This window comes from Poecile atricapillus, chromosome Z (genome assembly GCF_030490865.1).
Source record: "Poecile atricapillus isolate bPoeAtr1 chromosome Z, bPoeAtr1.hap1, whole genome shotgun sequence".
NCBI classification, from domain to species: domain Eukaryota; kingdom Metazoa; phylum Chordata; class Aves; order Passeriformes; family Paridae; genus Poecile; species Poecile atricapillus.
Genome location: NC_081289.1, coordinates 123,347,265 through 123,364,046, shown reverse-complemented (window position 1 = coordinate 123,364,046; position 16,782 = coordinate 123,347,265). Strand labels below are relative to the sequence as shown.

Below are 16,782 nucleotides of genomic sequence, written 5' to 3'. Positions count from 1 at the left end.
TGTGCCTTCAGCCTGAGACAGGCAGGAAGACAGCCATACCACCAATGTGTGAAGTGCTTAGAAAATAGTTCGGAAAAGCCAAGGGAAAAAAAGATCAGTGTCCTACTCCTGTGCTGACATAAACCAGTTTTAGCCCACCTGTTTTGGTGGCCCTGAAACACTGCACCTCACTGTCATGTTGCTGGTACACATGGTAGTGTGGATAACAGGAAAGAGCAGGGCAGATGCAGGAAATTGTACATAAACCTGAAATTAGGAGCATCAAATTTGTAAGTGCAAAGGTAAAAAGCAGTGTCAGAAAAGTGGTGGTCCACGAGGTCCTGCATAGCAATCTTCCTTTCACTATCAAAACCACTGACCCAACACACTGAGGATGAAAAACTCAAGGGAAGAGTTTTACCACTACTATCACTACTTTCATGAAGAAATCTTTGTTTCATGAGTCGCTACTCACAAGCACAGTTATTTACTGACACAGTCAGATAGCTGCACTGTGTAGGTACTCAGACTACACACAGCTGATATGAAGAAGTAGCCTGGGACTCCCTCATTTTGCAAACATGAGGATCTCTATGTGACCAACTTTCCTTAAATCATGCATTAAAGAGTTGGCAAGCAATGGCACAGGGTATATCAATCTGCAGCATGTTCCAGTTGTTGAAATTTTTATACATTTTCCAAGCACATCATCTTGGATTTGGGCTCTGACTGTCCTGGCAAAGGATGAAACAATGACTTTCATGTATTGAGGTGAGAAATGCATTTATTTCGTACATGGGTTTATAATTAATTTTAAAAAGACAGTTAGCACTATCATATCTAACAAAACTTCTTTATCCCCTTAGAAATACTGCTCTGTGTATTACTAGGTGCATGCTCCACCTGAAGGAGTCAATTTTCTTCCAGGCTTAGGGTGATTATGTATCTGAGCAGCATCTACAATTACTGATGATGTGAAGGAGAGCTGTGCACATAGCGTTCATCAGTGAAGACTATCCATCCCTTCCTGGAATACCTCTTCCTCTCTCTATCTCCTGATGCTGTATTTGCAAATTTTCTGGAAACTGTGAAGCAGATTAGCCCTGCTTCACAAACTCTGGCAGCTCCATTCCTGTGCACAGGGTAAGCACTCCTGCCTTCTCCAGGGCAAAGGCTGGGTGCGCAGCATCAGTGAATTTGTGCTTGATGGCAAACAGCACCAGTCCTCTCTCTGCATTGAAGAACGATAGCCTGCCACTACTGTAATCCAACAGGATGCCAATCCTGGCCAGGTGTTCCGTCACATGGACATCACTCATCACACCAGTGTGAAGAAATCTGTAAAGAAAGCTGCGGGAAAATGGAAACCAGAATACAATAAGCTTCCCCATAGCTATTTACCAGAAATAACCTGCAGCTAATTCCAGGCTATTAACAGGTGGCTGCACACAGCAGCCTATCACGTGGCTGCAGCATTTTGCTCAGTATATAAGCAAAGCAAATGTGGCATCACTTCAAGCCCTGCCTGGCATCCTGACAAGTCTTTTCACTTGGCATCTTTCGATTTGTAGAAAAAAAAGCCTCTTGGATGGTTAATTTAGCCAGTAATGTTTACATATCTGTACAATGTATGAAAGAAGCACACTTGTTTAGATCAAGACCACCTTTACAAAACAGCAGGGTGATGCCTTACAAAGCTCCAAGCAGCCTGGCACTGGCCTGCTACCACAGACTACCCCAGCAGCCCAGCACCCTGCAGTCCTGCCACAGTGGCAGGTGAATGTCTATTGCTATGAAGGAAAAGGCAGCAGAAAACATTCCCTATCAAGTCTTGACATCTCCTGAAGATGGAAGTAGGTTCTAAAAAGGCTGAATTTATGGAAATAAATATACTTGCAGGAGTTTGGTGAAGCAAATCAGGATATGAGCAGGAACAATCTAGTTCATTAAGTTTTATTCACTGTCTGGATGAAGGGTGCTAAAATAGTCTGTTTGAGTTAAATTTTCTTTTTTGAGGTGCTTTTTAAGACCTTTGAAACTAAGAAGAGGTCTAAAGATCTTAAGTAGATGGCCTGTTCTTATTATTCAAATTTACATAAAGGAAGCAGAAGAATCCTTTCTGCTTTCATGATTCTTGTGGCTGGCCAGTTTTATTTTCATGAAGGACAACTAACTTCCCAAGCCACCAGACTGAATCCTCTTTACCTGGTTTGTGTTGGACAGCACCTCATGCACCAGGAGGTATCACTCAACCCCAGGACACTGCTCTGTGTTATTGCCTCATAGCAAATCCCAATCCTGTAGCTTCTGCAGGCAGAGACAACAATTTCCCAGTAATGACATCCTTGAGCAGGCAGCAGTTCACCCAGGACTGAAGGAAACCTGTTGGTGGAAGAGGCAATACAGTAAAGAAAGTGTGGTGGTAGACAAACCATACTGTCATATTTCTTTCAGTCAAATCATGAAGCATCACACTAAATTACTAATTAATGTCACTCTGTTGTTCTAACTGCAGGGTTTTATCAAAGCTCTAACTGAGTCTTTTCATCTTTGCACTGAGAAGGACTTATCTAAAATATCTCAAATTTTGGAAGGCTTGTTCAAACTAGAAAGTCTGGTGTTTTTTTGTAGACATAGTCACAAATATCTTGTGTACATTCAGTGGTAACAGCAACAAAAAGTGCTTAAACCACTAAATCCTCATCACCTTTTAAAAAGCCATATCAGTATGGCACAAGTTATACAAGCGGACCTGTGCTTGTCCTAGTACTGACATCAGTATGTCAACCCCCCTGCAATGCTCTCAATGTATAGAGCTAGCCTGGTACAATCATGTTAACATATCCCAGGAGCACTTGCTAGTTCTCCAAAACCATAAATACTTTGGAAAACATTACCAATAATGCCCTCAGGAGAGAAACAAACTATGGAAGATGGATTACTTCTCTCCACAATGTATTAAAAACTAAGCCCACAAAGCTGACCCTCTCAGGGCAGCAAAAAATTGCTTTGAGACACTGATGGATTAAACGGTGACCATGGGCTAAAACAAATAGAGCAGTCCAAGTAATTACCACTGCCTTTGACTTCCTGGCCATTCCTTGGTGTGATACTGAACTCTTCCCAGTACCTACATCAATCCCACTACTGACTTTACTGAGATGTTGCAGTATTTGAAAGGGGGGGTTCAATCGCATGATGTCCAGAGGCTGCATGACCAAAACGATTCAGTTCTATAAAATTAGTGTCATGTGAAAGATGCCCACTGGCAAAAAATTAAAGTAAGGGATCCATCCTGAACCCCACAGGATGGTTTTGCTCATCACACTGCTACTCACCCAGTGAGTTTGGTTTTCTCAGGAAGGTGGATCATTGTTGCATTAGAAGAGATTTGCAATGCAGGATGTGCTGTGTCAGTCAGCAGGTGAAATCGAGTTCCTGGTACAATTCATGACAAAGAAAGACCAGATCTGAGAGAGGCTGGCTACATTAACATGAGATGAATCACAAGATGTTAAGCTACAATTACAACCATTTTAGCTGGACATCACAGGTAGGAGTGACATCTTGTCTGTCACTCCTACCTGTCTGCTGGCAGGTAGGAGTGACAGAAAATCAGATGCAAATGCAAGGAGTCTCCCAAGCTGAGACAACAGTCTAATATTCAGAAATTCAGATAGGTGATAAAGAGGTCTTTCAGAGTATGTAAGAAGTTTGAATAATTTTCAATCGTTTGGTTTTTTTTAATAGCAAATCTGAATTTTGAGGCTGATTTGGAAGAACCATACATAACACTATTTATCTGGAAATCTTAAAGTTTGAATCATCCATTATGTTTTAAAACTGCTTTGCATGCTTCCTCATCACTCCAGCTCCATTAGGTTTTTATTGTGAGAGGTTTTCTTTGAGGTCATGACATCTTTTATCTGATTGTCCTCTGTCAGATTCAAGCAAAATGAGATCCCCTGAAGAATACTTAATCACTTCATCCCTCTGACAGAATTCAACATTTTTGCTTCTGAGGTCACACCAGTTTTATACAGGACATAAAATATACAAACTTCAAGTGAAGTAGTCTTGATTATGCTAATTTTAAACAGAAGAAAAACCTGATATAAATTTGAGTTAATGAGATAAAAACTTCAATAACTTGGTCACAACCATATTGGGAACTACAGGAATAATTGTCCAAGAAAAATGTTTGGCTACTTTGCCATTTGATCCCACTGTTTTGACATCAAGAAATGATGATCTACCTTTAGTTGAGATGAGAGCTGCTTCACTTTGTTCACTTGTCCCAAATGGGTTGACAGCCCTCAAGTAGAAGAAATAGTTCACATTGGGCTCCAGGGATACTTTCAATTCAGGTTTCTTTATACCAGCGAAAGATCTGCAAATGTTGAAGATACATGAAGATGGATGCAGATATCCAAACTAGGGAAGGCTATTTTATGCCAACAGCTAAGTTCCCTAATCGTTTTGTTATAACAAACACCATACAGAAACTCCAAATGAGAAAGGCATACATTGTTTTCACAAACAACTGGGCTGTGTAGGAGCCTCAGCATTTCACTTGAAAGATTGTCCTCACCTTGTCTGATGAAGATTGAGGCCTTTGTTCCTGCACCACTTTATCACCCAGCGCAGTAATTTGATGTAATGATCACTTTATGTTTGTTTTGTGGCATAATTCATCACATAAAATTTGAGTCAAATCCTCATCTGCCTCCTGTAAAAAGTCTGGTTTTTTTACAAAATGAGCAAGCTTCTGAAGAAAAGACCCCACCTTTTGATTAATTAGTCACATGATACTGAATACACTTGTGTTTTACTATGGGTACATGCTACAAGTCCAAAAGAATTGATGCCATTATCTGAGGCAGCACAAAAATCATGCTCCTCATCATAGAATCATCATAGAATGGTGATTAACTTCTTATTAGGAACTCCTCACTCACAAATCCTTCAGCAGCTAAGCCTGGGTTCTGTCTTTGTTGTGGTACCATGCACTCTAACAGGGCAGTTCTGCAGGAGGCAGAGCAGAGGAGCTGCCTACGCACAGTTCCCTGCTTTGACTATGCTCCCCAGTGCAGTGCCTCAAAAACTCCAGCCCTCACATCCTCTACCCCTGGTGTCTCAACACGCTGCTAGAAAGCAGGAGTCAAGACACCCACTCAATCTGCTTCACAGGTGCTTTTAAGTACCAGTGAAAGCATTTTCTAGAAAGATGCCTTTTTATTTTCTACAATGACAGGAGTATGAAAGATTGGCTCAACAAATTCTCTTGCATTGGATCTTGACTTTCCTTATTTTTTGCCTCTTATGGTAACAGAAAAGCCAGACAATATACATGCTCTGCATTGTATGCCTGCAGGTGAAGACTGTTTATCTGCATAAAATAGGCAATTCCCTCCCAGAAATGCTTTTAGGAATCTACAGTGCAAGTATTTAAATTCCAGAATGGGAGACCTGCCTTTGGAGATCGAGCAAAACACTTTCCCTTCTACCTCAGGTTTGAGTGGAGCCCACGATGGTCTCTCTCCATGATGGCAAGCAACACCTCTGTGAGAAGCTGGACTAAATAACTTTTTCCAGCACAAATTGCTGGGACCCCAGAGGCAGTAAGGCAAGAGAGTCAGCAGTCAGATCAGTTCGCTGCTATTCATTAGGGGTGATTGTTTTTACACATATATCCCACCAGAGAGCAGTACAAACTGAAGAATAATCAGTGCTCCTCCATCGGGATTTTTCACATGCCTGCTTCTGCTGCATTTATCACATCGAGGTAAAATCTCATACAGCTCTTAATACACCAGATTCCTGCTTACACCATACAGATCTATTTCTAGGAGGATGGGCATCTTCAGAAAAGACTGGTGTGTCATCCTTATTAGTCTGTGACAGGTATTTTGCACTGACAGTTGTCATTAAGAGCAATCGAGAGCATCGAGAAAATGCTCTGGGTGCTTTTGTGATCTGTTCCTTCAATTTAAAAGAATTTCAGAGTCTGGGACTTCAGCACGATCAGCACAAGACTATGCTACTTTCAGGGAATATGTTACATGAATGCTGGAACTGATGCAGTGAAGAGAAATGGCAGAAATTGCATGCTTTGCTTCACCCTCATGAGTGACCAAGGCCTTGACCACAAGACCACTTCAGCAAGGCATTGACAACACAGCAGGCTGAAAGGTTTAGGGAAGAAGTGTAACCTGATGAAATGACTGATGAGAGCACAAGCTCTTTAGATTTGAGTATAGGGGATAAAATTAAAAATTAATGGATTGAAGAAAATGACAAGGTAAGAACTGACAAAGGAGGCAAATATGAAAGAAATGAGAGAAAGGAAAAACAGAGTAGAAACAGAGGTCGGGGTAAAGAAGTAGGCACCAAAGCTTTGAAGAAATTTTCCCATGCTTCCTAGGGAAGACTTATCCGATCTGTTCCTTAAAAGCAGCACACAGACATCTTTGATGCGAATCTGAAGCACAGACCATCAGAGAGGAGTTTTGAGCAAAGAGTTACAAGTGAGATTAAAGGAGGACATGCTAAGCTATTCCTTGAAATCTGTCTGTGGCAATATGTAGATCAGCATGCCTTAAGCACAGTGATGCCCTGTACGTGACACCTTCTTCTGTCTTCTGGAAAATGGTCATGTAAGTCAGTATTCTTCCAAAGAAATTAGGAGATCATCTTTTTCACTGTGTACTATTTATCAGATGATTAAATAATAAAATACAAAACAATTTCTAAATTCAATTAGGCAGTTGCTTGTGGTATAATGAGTAGACATAGTGTGGATCCCAGAGATGTGTCATAGGTATTTAGAGAACATGTTGGGTCAGGTTATTTGCAGAATAGGATCAGCAATCAAAGTTCACACTTAGGTCTCTTACAAATACGAAATTCTCCAAATCAGAATTTGGATGCATATTTAAATCAGAGGGCAATAGCATGCTGCTTTCCAGTCATAATAGTGAGACAGTAAAGTCTTGACTTCAAGCAAATCTGGACTGTAAAACAGTGAGCAGATTTTCGAATAGCATTCTCTGCTTGGTAATCTATTTCAGCCAGCTTTAAGCTGCCTAAGAATAAGAGCCCATCAATTTTAGCTACAATTAAGGCTTAAAAACAGTCCTGCTGCTGCCAACTAATGAAACAGAATATGCTGACAAGAAGGAATTTCATTTGCTACATTCTGAGCCAGACCCAAGCGCAAAAGAAGCTGCGTGCAAAGAAGTAGGTCTTGCTAGCTAGAGGGTAGGGTGAAGGGGGAGAGTGCATACTGAGGGCTCCCCAGCAGTCACAGTAGTTTATCATGCTTTAGATTGGCTCTGCAAAAGCAAGGATGAGGAGAAGGTATGATTAGTGCTTAGCTTACAGCATACAGGTTATGTGTAGGAGAAGGCGAGGGAAAATGCATCCTGACTGTGTTGGTGGAAGGCTGTTTCATTTCTGATTTCTTGTAACAAGCATTGCAGATGGATCTTCCTCAAGCTCACCTTAAGTAGTGAACTGTAATTTTGAAATAAAAAGAAATCCACCTACAACGTTTCTAATGTCAGATAGTTTCTACTTTCTATACACCTGCCCACCTTAGAGATGATTTGAAATGTAATAATGTTGATATCAAAGTGTGAGGCATTCTGGTCTTTAGATTAAATGCTATCTTATTTGTACTGTCCTCTCAATTTCTTGGTATGGTTGATAAAAAATTAGTGGATAGAAAGTCAAGAAGCATTTGAAGTTAATATTTTAAATATCTCCTCTCAATCCCCTTCATTGAAAGAGGAATCTATAAGACTGAAATATCAGGTACACGCTATTTAAAGCAGAACAAAAAGGACATGCATGTTCCTTCACCTTTAAGTTGCCAAGGAATATTATAGTAGTAGTTTCCTGATAAATCTGTAATTTCTCTGGTTTTAGGGAAATCTGATGCTATGTTTTCATGCTCATTTCTCTCATCAGCATCCTCATTTATTTAAAGGAAACAACATCTAGGGGCTATTTTTTAATATCGCCTGAACCCAGTAAACGATATGCCTTGCAGTGATTCACAACACCCTCTGTGCTATAATTGTCATTTCCACCCCCAAGATCCCACTGAAACAGTACCTCCAGAGCTGTGCTGCTATCACTGATATGGAGTTAGGGCGAAAGTATGCAAGCTTCTCAAGATACATGTGGAAGCATACAGAAAGGTTGCACCATGATTGGAAAAAGCTCTTGAAGCTAAAAATAAAGAGCAAATAACTCTGACTTTGCTCCCAGCTGTGCTGCATTCCTCTCCTCTCCTCTCCTCTCCTCTCCTCTCCTCTCCTCTCCTCTCCTCTCCTCTCCTCTCCTCTCCTCTCCTCTCCTCTCCTCTCCTCTCCTCTCCTCTCCTCTCCTCTCCTCTCCTCTCCTCTCCTCTCCTCTCCTCTCCTCTCCTCTCCTCTCCTCTCCTCTCCTCTCCTCTCCTCTCCTCTCCTCTCCTCTCCTCTCCTCTCCTCTCCTCTCCTCTCCTCTCCTCTCCTCTCCTCTCCTCTCCTCGAGTCTCCTCTCCTCTCCTCGAGTCTCCTCTCCTCGAGTCTCCTCGAGTCTCCTCTCCTCTCCTCGAGTCTCCTCTCCTCTCCTCGAGTCTCCTCGAGTCTCCTCTCCTCGAGTCTCCTCTCCTCGAGTCTCCTCTTCTCGAGTCTCCTCTCCTCGAGTCTCCTCTCCTCGAGTCTCCTCTCCTCTCCTCCCAGGACTACCATGTGGGCAATGAAAGACTTGCTCCTCTTGTTCCAGCATTAGATTTGCTCCATAAGGAAACCGAAAATTTCATTCCCTAGAAGTGCTGGTCTTGAACTGTCAGAGAGGATGACACTCAGTAACTTCCACTTTCACAAGCTCACCACATACTTCACTTATTTCTGCCTCCCTGAGTCTTATGGATTTCTCATGATGTGACACAGGCTTTCCATCTCAACAGCCTACATACCTAATCCCTGGACTACATTTCTCACAGCTTTCCATCTTCCACCCACAACTCCATTGACTTCTCAACACAAAGAGGCTGAACAGTGAGAAAATAGCAGAGCTCTTGAAACTGAAAGAAACATTTCAAAGCATCACTCATAAAGATTCTGGAAAAAGATTCAACCTGGGAAGGAGCTTTAAAACCACTTCAGCAGGCCAGGGACTCATTTTTGCTAAAAATTTATAATTATTTCAATGAAATTATGTCCCTCAGGTGACAAGCTGGCAAGAACAGAGAAAGGAGAATGGAAAATGTAGATTTTGGTGGTGATTTTCTGGTTATTTTTCTGGTGTATTTTTGTATGTTTTGGTTGGTTGGGGTTTTGTGGTTTTTTGTTTGGTTTGGTTTGTTTTTTGACAGTATTTGAAAAGAAACTTTAGCGAGGTTTTGTTTCCAGATGTGCTTCATATTCTCTCCCTGGGGAACTGGGAGCTGTTCCAAGGATGTTCTTGGAGTTACTCAAAAGCATCCTGAGCAACTGGCTCTAGGGGACCCTGCTTGATCAGGGGTGCTACTCTATGTGATCTCCAAAGGTCCCTTCCAACCTCAACCATGCTGTGATTCCGTGGCATGCCGAAGGTTACATGGGGCTGACTTAGACCACATATTTTTCTCCCTAGCTCTTCAATGAGGGTCTTTCTCTCTGTTTGCTCCTTTGGCAGTGTCCTTTACCTTGGGTGAGCTTCCAGAATGACATCTGTGAAAGCAGTCTTACAGGATGGGACCATGCTGCCTTCTCCAGAACTTTCCTTGAATATCCCTGACCTCTGCCTTCTGTGCCTGCAGCAGCAACCAAATGAACTTTCTAGGGTTGCTGAGAAATGTGTTTGAACTCCCACCCAGGGGACTGGGAAATTGCTTAGCTCCAGGGCTGCTGAAAGCACAAGAGGCTCTCTATGAGACAGCTCCACATTTGGCTGATCCCCAAGATGCATGTTGCTCAGGAAACCTGCAAAGGACAAACTCTAAGCTTTCAAGGAAAAAAGAAAATCAGAATCTACAAGATTTGAGAACAAAATTCTGGGTGTGCATAGAGTCAGAGTTTTATTCTACCTTATATATAGGTGCTTCACTTCTAGTCAAGTTGATTGACTTCTATTCAAGTTGATGTCTAGTTCTAAGTTGCACCTTTGGGGGCCTTGGATACGAGTGATACAGGCAGTGTTCTCCATCTACCAGTGGGCTTTTTTCCTCTCAACTTTATGTAAAATCTTAGAAAGAAATATTTAAAAAAAAATTCTTCATCACTCTAACAACTTGTGACACTACAGAAGATTTCCAGGTTATTCTCAGGGGATGATTTAGGAAAGAGGGATATTGTTTTCAGGGAAAGTAAGTGGCAAAACTTCGTCTTTGACACACAAAAAGAGGTCAAAGCCCTTCTTCAAACAGAGAATTTTAAACTATAGCAATTCTAAGAAAGTTCATTATTTTGTCCTGTATAAAGTTTTCACACTTGTCACAGTTAAAGGCCAGCTTCTGCTGACAGGGAGGCCAGAAAGTCAAATGTGACTCAGTATAATTATAAACACGTTAGATTTTACATAAGGTCACTTGGGAAAGCAAAGGGGTCTGTTCTGGAAGCTTTTTTGCCACATTTATCACCACACAAGCAAACATTTGGTGTTACCAACACCTTGCTCATAGATTACAGAGATCAGCACAGTTTCTGGTTTAATTTTGAGAAAAAAAGTCAATTTCAGATAACACCACACAAATTTGAGGGCAAACAACCAGCATATGTTTTGAGAGCAGATCCATTATCTTTGACCAACAGCGACTTTGGCAGGTTGACTGATGGGACCTGATGGCCTCATGAAATACGTTTGAAACAGAGCAAGCCCCTCTGAGAGGCAGGAGAACTGGGCGAGACCTCTCCTTGATTGCAGTAATGCAGCACACTGGTACTGCATGATAAAAAGTCTCCCACCCACACAGAAATTTTTAATTTCAGTTTTCAGCCTACTTTTGTAAGGAGCAAGGCATTCACAATTTCACAGTTGTACTTCTCTCCTACAAAGCTATGAACACTTCAGTCCACTAAACTAATTTTGACTTCAGGGCATGAAGCCCTTCCCTCCTCTTCACGGAACTCTATGATTCTATGAATCTGCAACAATTTTCTCTGCATTTCAGCACAGTGCACAGTAACACAGCTCAGGGGTGCCAACATCCCGCCTTGTCCTCTCCGCTACCCAGCACAGTCTTAGCATAGGGGAAGACAAAGAGGGCCTGGCAGAAATAGCCACTACTCCAAATTTCAAAGCTACTCTTGGAGCCCTGTGGAATGTCTGCACAGCCAAGCAGCACAGGGCTCTGCTGTGCATTGAGAGGCCTCTTCATGCACATCCAGACAGCACAGATGGGTCAGTAACATTACTGAGACACCCATATCACCCTTGCTACGCTCAGAGATTACTTCTGTCTTGTTCTCCACAAGAGCAAACAGGGCCATGCTCCTCCATCACTCGTCTTCCCCGGGGCCACGGCAGTTTCGGGGCAGCGATTGCTCCCCCGCCCAGCACAGCCCCGAAGCTTCTGGTTGACTGCAGACAGCACATCTCCGTGGTTTTAGCCCCAGATGAAAGGGATTGTCCGGTTAAACAGAATAAAAAGGAAGCGCTTTTATGTCTCAACCTAATCTCACAGATTAGTGCCTGCCCCTTAAATTCCTCAGCACACAGAAGCAGATTTCTTCCTTACGTGGCTGCAGGCAGAATAATCTCTTGCGTAATGAGCCGCGGTCTGCGGGACGGACATTAGCGGCTGCCTAATCTGACCAGGGGGCTTTGGTGGCACTGACCTGAGACCTTCTCCCTCCGGCGAGTGCTGCCGGCAGTACTCCAGGATGAAGGACTCGGCGGACACGGATGCGGAGCGCCAGCGGACAGTGGCTGTATCCCAGCACACGGTGCAGTCCTCGGCCTTGATGGTGGGCACAGCTGGTGCTGGGGACACAAGGACACGTTAGGTGTACTGCCAGGAGGGTGCCCGAGGGGCATCTTTGGAGGGGAAGGAACAGTCGTCTCCTTGAAAACCCACACGATGGATTTTTGCCCATCCAGCAGCGTTCTTTTGCTTGTTTGTACTTGAATGGCAGAGGGGTATATTACAGGGAAAACAAACAATGAAAACATGCTGTGAAAGTCATTGTGAATAGTTGTGCATTTGTCACACCCTGGTAATGGTGAATTTTTATGCCTTTTATGTCTTTCCTCAAGCAATGTTTCCTCATTTCTGCCAATCTGCAAGGAGCAGAGCACCGAGGCGGTGCTGTCTACAGCTCTCCCTGCATCACCTCAATCCTGTCCTCAGCAGTCCCTGCATGAACTGCATCAGAAACAAATGTGCTGCTGCAAAAATGACAGGGAGATGCTGACTTTCTGTTTAATTATGTCCTAGTTATTTTTGCAATGCTAAAATTCGGTCCTGTAATTTCTCCTTTTTAGAGATTCTGTTTAAGAGCTACAGGCCCAACTGCAATACAGAAAACTGAATATAAAATAATGCACTAGCTGCAAGTAATCAAAAGCTATTGTGTGAAACTGCACATTCAACACTGTAGACTGAAAGTGGATTAGTTGTATTCTCTTGCTTTTCCCCATTCTGGGAAATAACAACAGAAAACACCTTACAACCTGCTGTGAAACTCACACAAACAGTCCTAATGCCAATCCTAAGAGAAAGTGTACTAATTAAAAATAAATAAATAAAAAAAAAGTAATAAAAATTAATTTTATGGTTCCAAACAGGAAGCCTAAGACAAAAGTAGGGATTAGATATTTTTACAACAAGATAATCTAATAGAACTACAGGAAACATTCCAGCTGCATTCTGTTTTTTAAGAAAAAATACTTGTTTTTACTAGAAAAGAAGAAAAGAAAAACACCCACAAATATTTGTTTCCTGGTTTAATGTAAATCAGGAAGTTAGCAGCTGAGGTTAAGATTTACTTCATGTTTTACTACAGGAACAGCTAATGTATGCATTCAGCAGGGCAATGAATTTGTGGGATACAGCATCATCTGGTTATACCTCTTTATAGCTTCCTCAGCAATAGTTCCTTAGCTCTCTTTTGGTAAGTTTGATTATTGCCTGTTTCTAAACGTATTCTTGCTAAAAAATAAAAAATTTGTAGCTGAATCTCCTAATACCTCCATTCAGCATCTTACACACATACCTATATCTGTGTATGTGTAAACAGTATGTCACAAGATAGTAAGTTTTTTTTACTGTAATTTGAAAATATCTGTCTGAAGAGTAGCTGAAGTGAGCATACCAAAAAAAAGCTGTTACTGTGCTTCCGAGACTCTTTTAACAAAATAATTGCAGCTAGAATACATAATCTAATTTCATTGTAATATTCTGGAACTCATGTAAGTGATTGTATAAGAGGCAAGGAGCCAACAGGGTGAGAATCACACAGGTTTTGAGCAACAGCTGTGTTCACTTCTGTGTCTTTAGGACTGCAAGGAGAGATCACCGGGAGGTCAGTGGTGGGGCAGAGGGATAGAGGGATACTTCCCGTCTTCAGCATCATCCCCTCACAGAAAACACTGTTTGGAAACAGAATGCTCCTCAGCAGAGGGAAGGACAAACTGTGAGCCTGGGAGGTGGAGGAGCATGAGTCAGGAGGCTCTGGGGGGATACTACAGCAGCATCTACCTTCATTCCCCACAGCTCTCCACACTACACTGACAACTGTACAGGTGCAGTGCCATCAGAGAAATTTTATGGGCATTCCCAACAACTGGAAGAGTCTCGGTTTTGTTCAGCTATTAAGGTGTATATTCCTATAACAGCATATACCAGCAAATTATTTTCTTGCATGTGTGAACTTTTAATCTGAATTACTAAGTATAAACTCTGAACTCTTGCTTCTGAGTTCACTGGGCTACTTAAAGAATTTAAATATTTTATCTTTATATCAAAGCAGCTGGACTCCTGTTGAAGAACTAGCTTCCATTACTGGTGCTCATCTTTCTGCCTTTGGTGTTGAAGAGATGCAGCAGTTTTGCATCAGCCAGTCCTCAACAGTGTCCCCAGAAGTCCACTTGGGGCTCATGCACTCCAGAGGAAGTTCAGTTGCGGTGTTTAATAGTTTAATTATAATAAACTAATTATAAAAATATTTAGTTTAATGTTTTTAAACTAAATAAACTGTTACCCAGTTTATTTGTTTTCATAAAAAAATAGGCTGAAGGAAGCTGTTAAAGACTCCTATAAATTAACTTTTCTTAGTAGGATTCAATTTTTAGGAAAAGGTATGGTGAGGTGAGCCTGACACCAAAAGACAGAGATTTCTTAAAAATAATGGTTTCAGAAAGGTGAGACCCCTTTTAAAATTATGATTTTAAATCTTAGCAATAACAATAACTAGCTGCCAATAACTTGTAATTATTTGTGCATTTGGCAGAAAGTCTGCACCATGTTCACAGTTGCATTGTTGAGGCTAAATTTTGAATTTTCCCTTTGAGTTCTCTGGAAAATTACCTTTGTTAAAATATAAATCACAAATTAAGTACTGGGGAGAATTATCAACAGATTTGAAGACTAGTAAATTAAGCAGAAGGCTTGAAGCTGTGGCTGCTGCCAAGTGATTTCAACAAGAAACTCAGTGTGGTACAGAATTTTTTACTGTGAAATTGTTAGATATCCTTGCCTGTATTTGTGATCACAGGAATGGAATAATAGTTATTATCCTGTAGCACTGAAAAAATTGTCTGACAAGACGGCCTTAAGCACAAGGATGCTTCTCCTTGCTTGCAATTCAAGAAGCAATAGTTTTGTCAATACAAATTATTAAAGAAATTAAAACTCAGTCAAATGAAGCTCATAAGCAATACTCATCGAGTTACTCATCTCAATTTATACTACATAAGCAGCAGCAGAGCCTCTCAGGCACACCTGAGATTTGTGTCCCACTGAGTAAGACACAGCATGTAAGAGCAGTCCTTCCCTTGAAAAATTAATGCCTTAAATCAATGCAACATTGATGTATTCAGGTGGATGGAAGAGAGGCAAAACATGCAGCCATCTCTTCCACTGTAGGCAGGAAAGGGAGGAGCAGCAGGGAGCAGCCAGGTGGCTTTCCCAGAGCTTCCATGGAGCACTGCAACACACTCAAAAGATAAATATATAATGAGCTGCCCTGATGCCACAGCCATGTGGTCCAACAGTGGAAACATCTTCAAATTTGAATGCCTTCAAGTTTCCTCTCAGAAGCAACTATGCCACTATCTCTTAGTGAACAGAGGAATGACTGTGAACTGCCTGCTATCTGCCAAATGGGCTAAATTAAGCAGCTTCTTCCGTGTCAGTAACACTGTGGACTAAATTGGTCTAAGGACCTGAAACTTGTAATAATCAAATGACAAAAATGTACATACCTGTTTTAAAAATGGCTTTTTCACTGGGTAAACTGCAGCCTGTGCCATTCACAGCCATGACCCACACACTGTAGCAGTGATCTGGCTCCAGGTCCTCCAGAACGCAATGGCTCTCTTTCACTGTCACTCTGTACTCTTCCACTAAGGCTAGGAGAACACACAGATGCACAGGACTTCACACTCATGTTTGCACTGGCAGGGCTTACAACTAAACCTCTTATCACATTAAAAACAAACAATTAAAAAAAAAATCTAGAAATTATTACTAGGTAAGATCTTCATATTTCACTCTGACAGGAAACTTCTGATGTGCCCTTGAGTTGAGACTATGCAAATACTATTTATGGCAAGTGGAGATAATTGCCCTTGGTCCTCCTGGACTGCAAATTTGGGACATGCAACCAGCAGTCACCAACCCTGGCGTCACCACTCTGTAAGAACAATTCCTCACAATGAAGTGTATAGCACTTACTCTGCTGAATTCTGTTATATACCACTTAGCTATAAATTACATACTACAAAAAGCCCTTAAAATCCTTTAGCCTGCATATATATGCATACATGGATTTGTGCAGAGCCTCATCACTGAAAGTGACCTTGTGTTCTACTTTGAGCTTTTTAATGAAAGAGCAATTCAATCCCCTTTATTAAATTTCAATTTTTAACGTTTGAAATATTTTGAAAAAAATCTTTGTCTACATGTGGAAATACTGACTGCCTTTTCCAAATGTTTTTTCTATGAGGACATATTTCTGAAGCACATGCAGGGTCCTAAAAACATAATGAAGCCTGTCCCCTTAGGAGCTCTGTCTGCAGTGCCCAAGAGTAACAAAGGGGCAGCATGGACACATTCTCTCTGAGGGCCAGATCTCTTAATGAAAAAGCAGTTTAACAGGTGAAAACAACGGCCCTTGGCTTCACTGACCACGATATTATCTTGCATTTGCAGGGACAAAGGGGAGTAGAAGAAACACCATCTACCTCGTGATCTCTCCCACCATCGTCTGTCTTTAGTTCTATACAGATGACTTCACAGCCATACTTCTTCCCATGTCCCGGGCACTTCCCTGCAGCTCATCCTCCCATCTGCTTACCCCAGGCCAGGGCAGAAAGGGCAAGATCTTACGCACCCCCTGCATCTTTGCTGGCTTGCAGCTCCTCCATACAGTAGACCTGGAAGCAGTCGATGGTATCCCCGTCATTCACAGCCCAGTAGACAGCAATGGAGGTGCTGGTGGCTGAGTTTGGCTCCTGAGGTATGACAGTCGGTGTCTGTGGGACTGAGATGAAAGTCTCCCATTGTTACACATGCTCCTGTGTTTTCAGCTAAATTATCTACAAATACATGAGTCAACCCAATTTCTTATTTTCACTCAGGTTGCTTATTTCCACAGAGCAAGTACAGTAGGA

General features: G+C 41.8%; 1 protein-coding gene across 1 annotated transcript in view; it reads right to left on the bottom strand.

Moving 5' to 3' along the window:
• Window positions 1–745: 745 nt before the first annotated feature.
• The window catches only part of CMYA5 (cardiomyopathy associated 5), a 45,523-nt gene continuing 29,486 nt past the window's right edge, over window positions 746–16,782 (bottom strand). The window contains exons 7-13 of the mRNA XM_058864199.1: window positions 16,503–16,652; window positions 15,373–15,519; window positions 11,787–11,931; window positions 4,236–4,369; window positions 3,318–3,417; window positions 2,185–2,361; window positions 746–1,329 (exon numbers count right to left, since the gene is read on the bottom strand). Of these exons, the coding sequence (XP_058720182.1) occupies window positions 1,077–1,329; window positions 2,185–2,361; window positions 3,318–3,417; window positions 4,236–4,369; window positions 11,787–11,931; window positions 15,373–15,519; window positions 16,503–16,652 (1,106 nt within the window). The 3' untranslated portion in view covers window positions 746–1,076. The remainder of the gene's footprint in view (window positions 1,330–2,184; window positions 2,362–3,317; window positions 3,418–4,235; window positions 4,370–11,786; window positions 11,932–15,372; window positions 15,520–16,502; window positions 16,653–16,782) is intronic.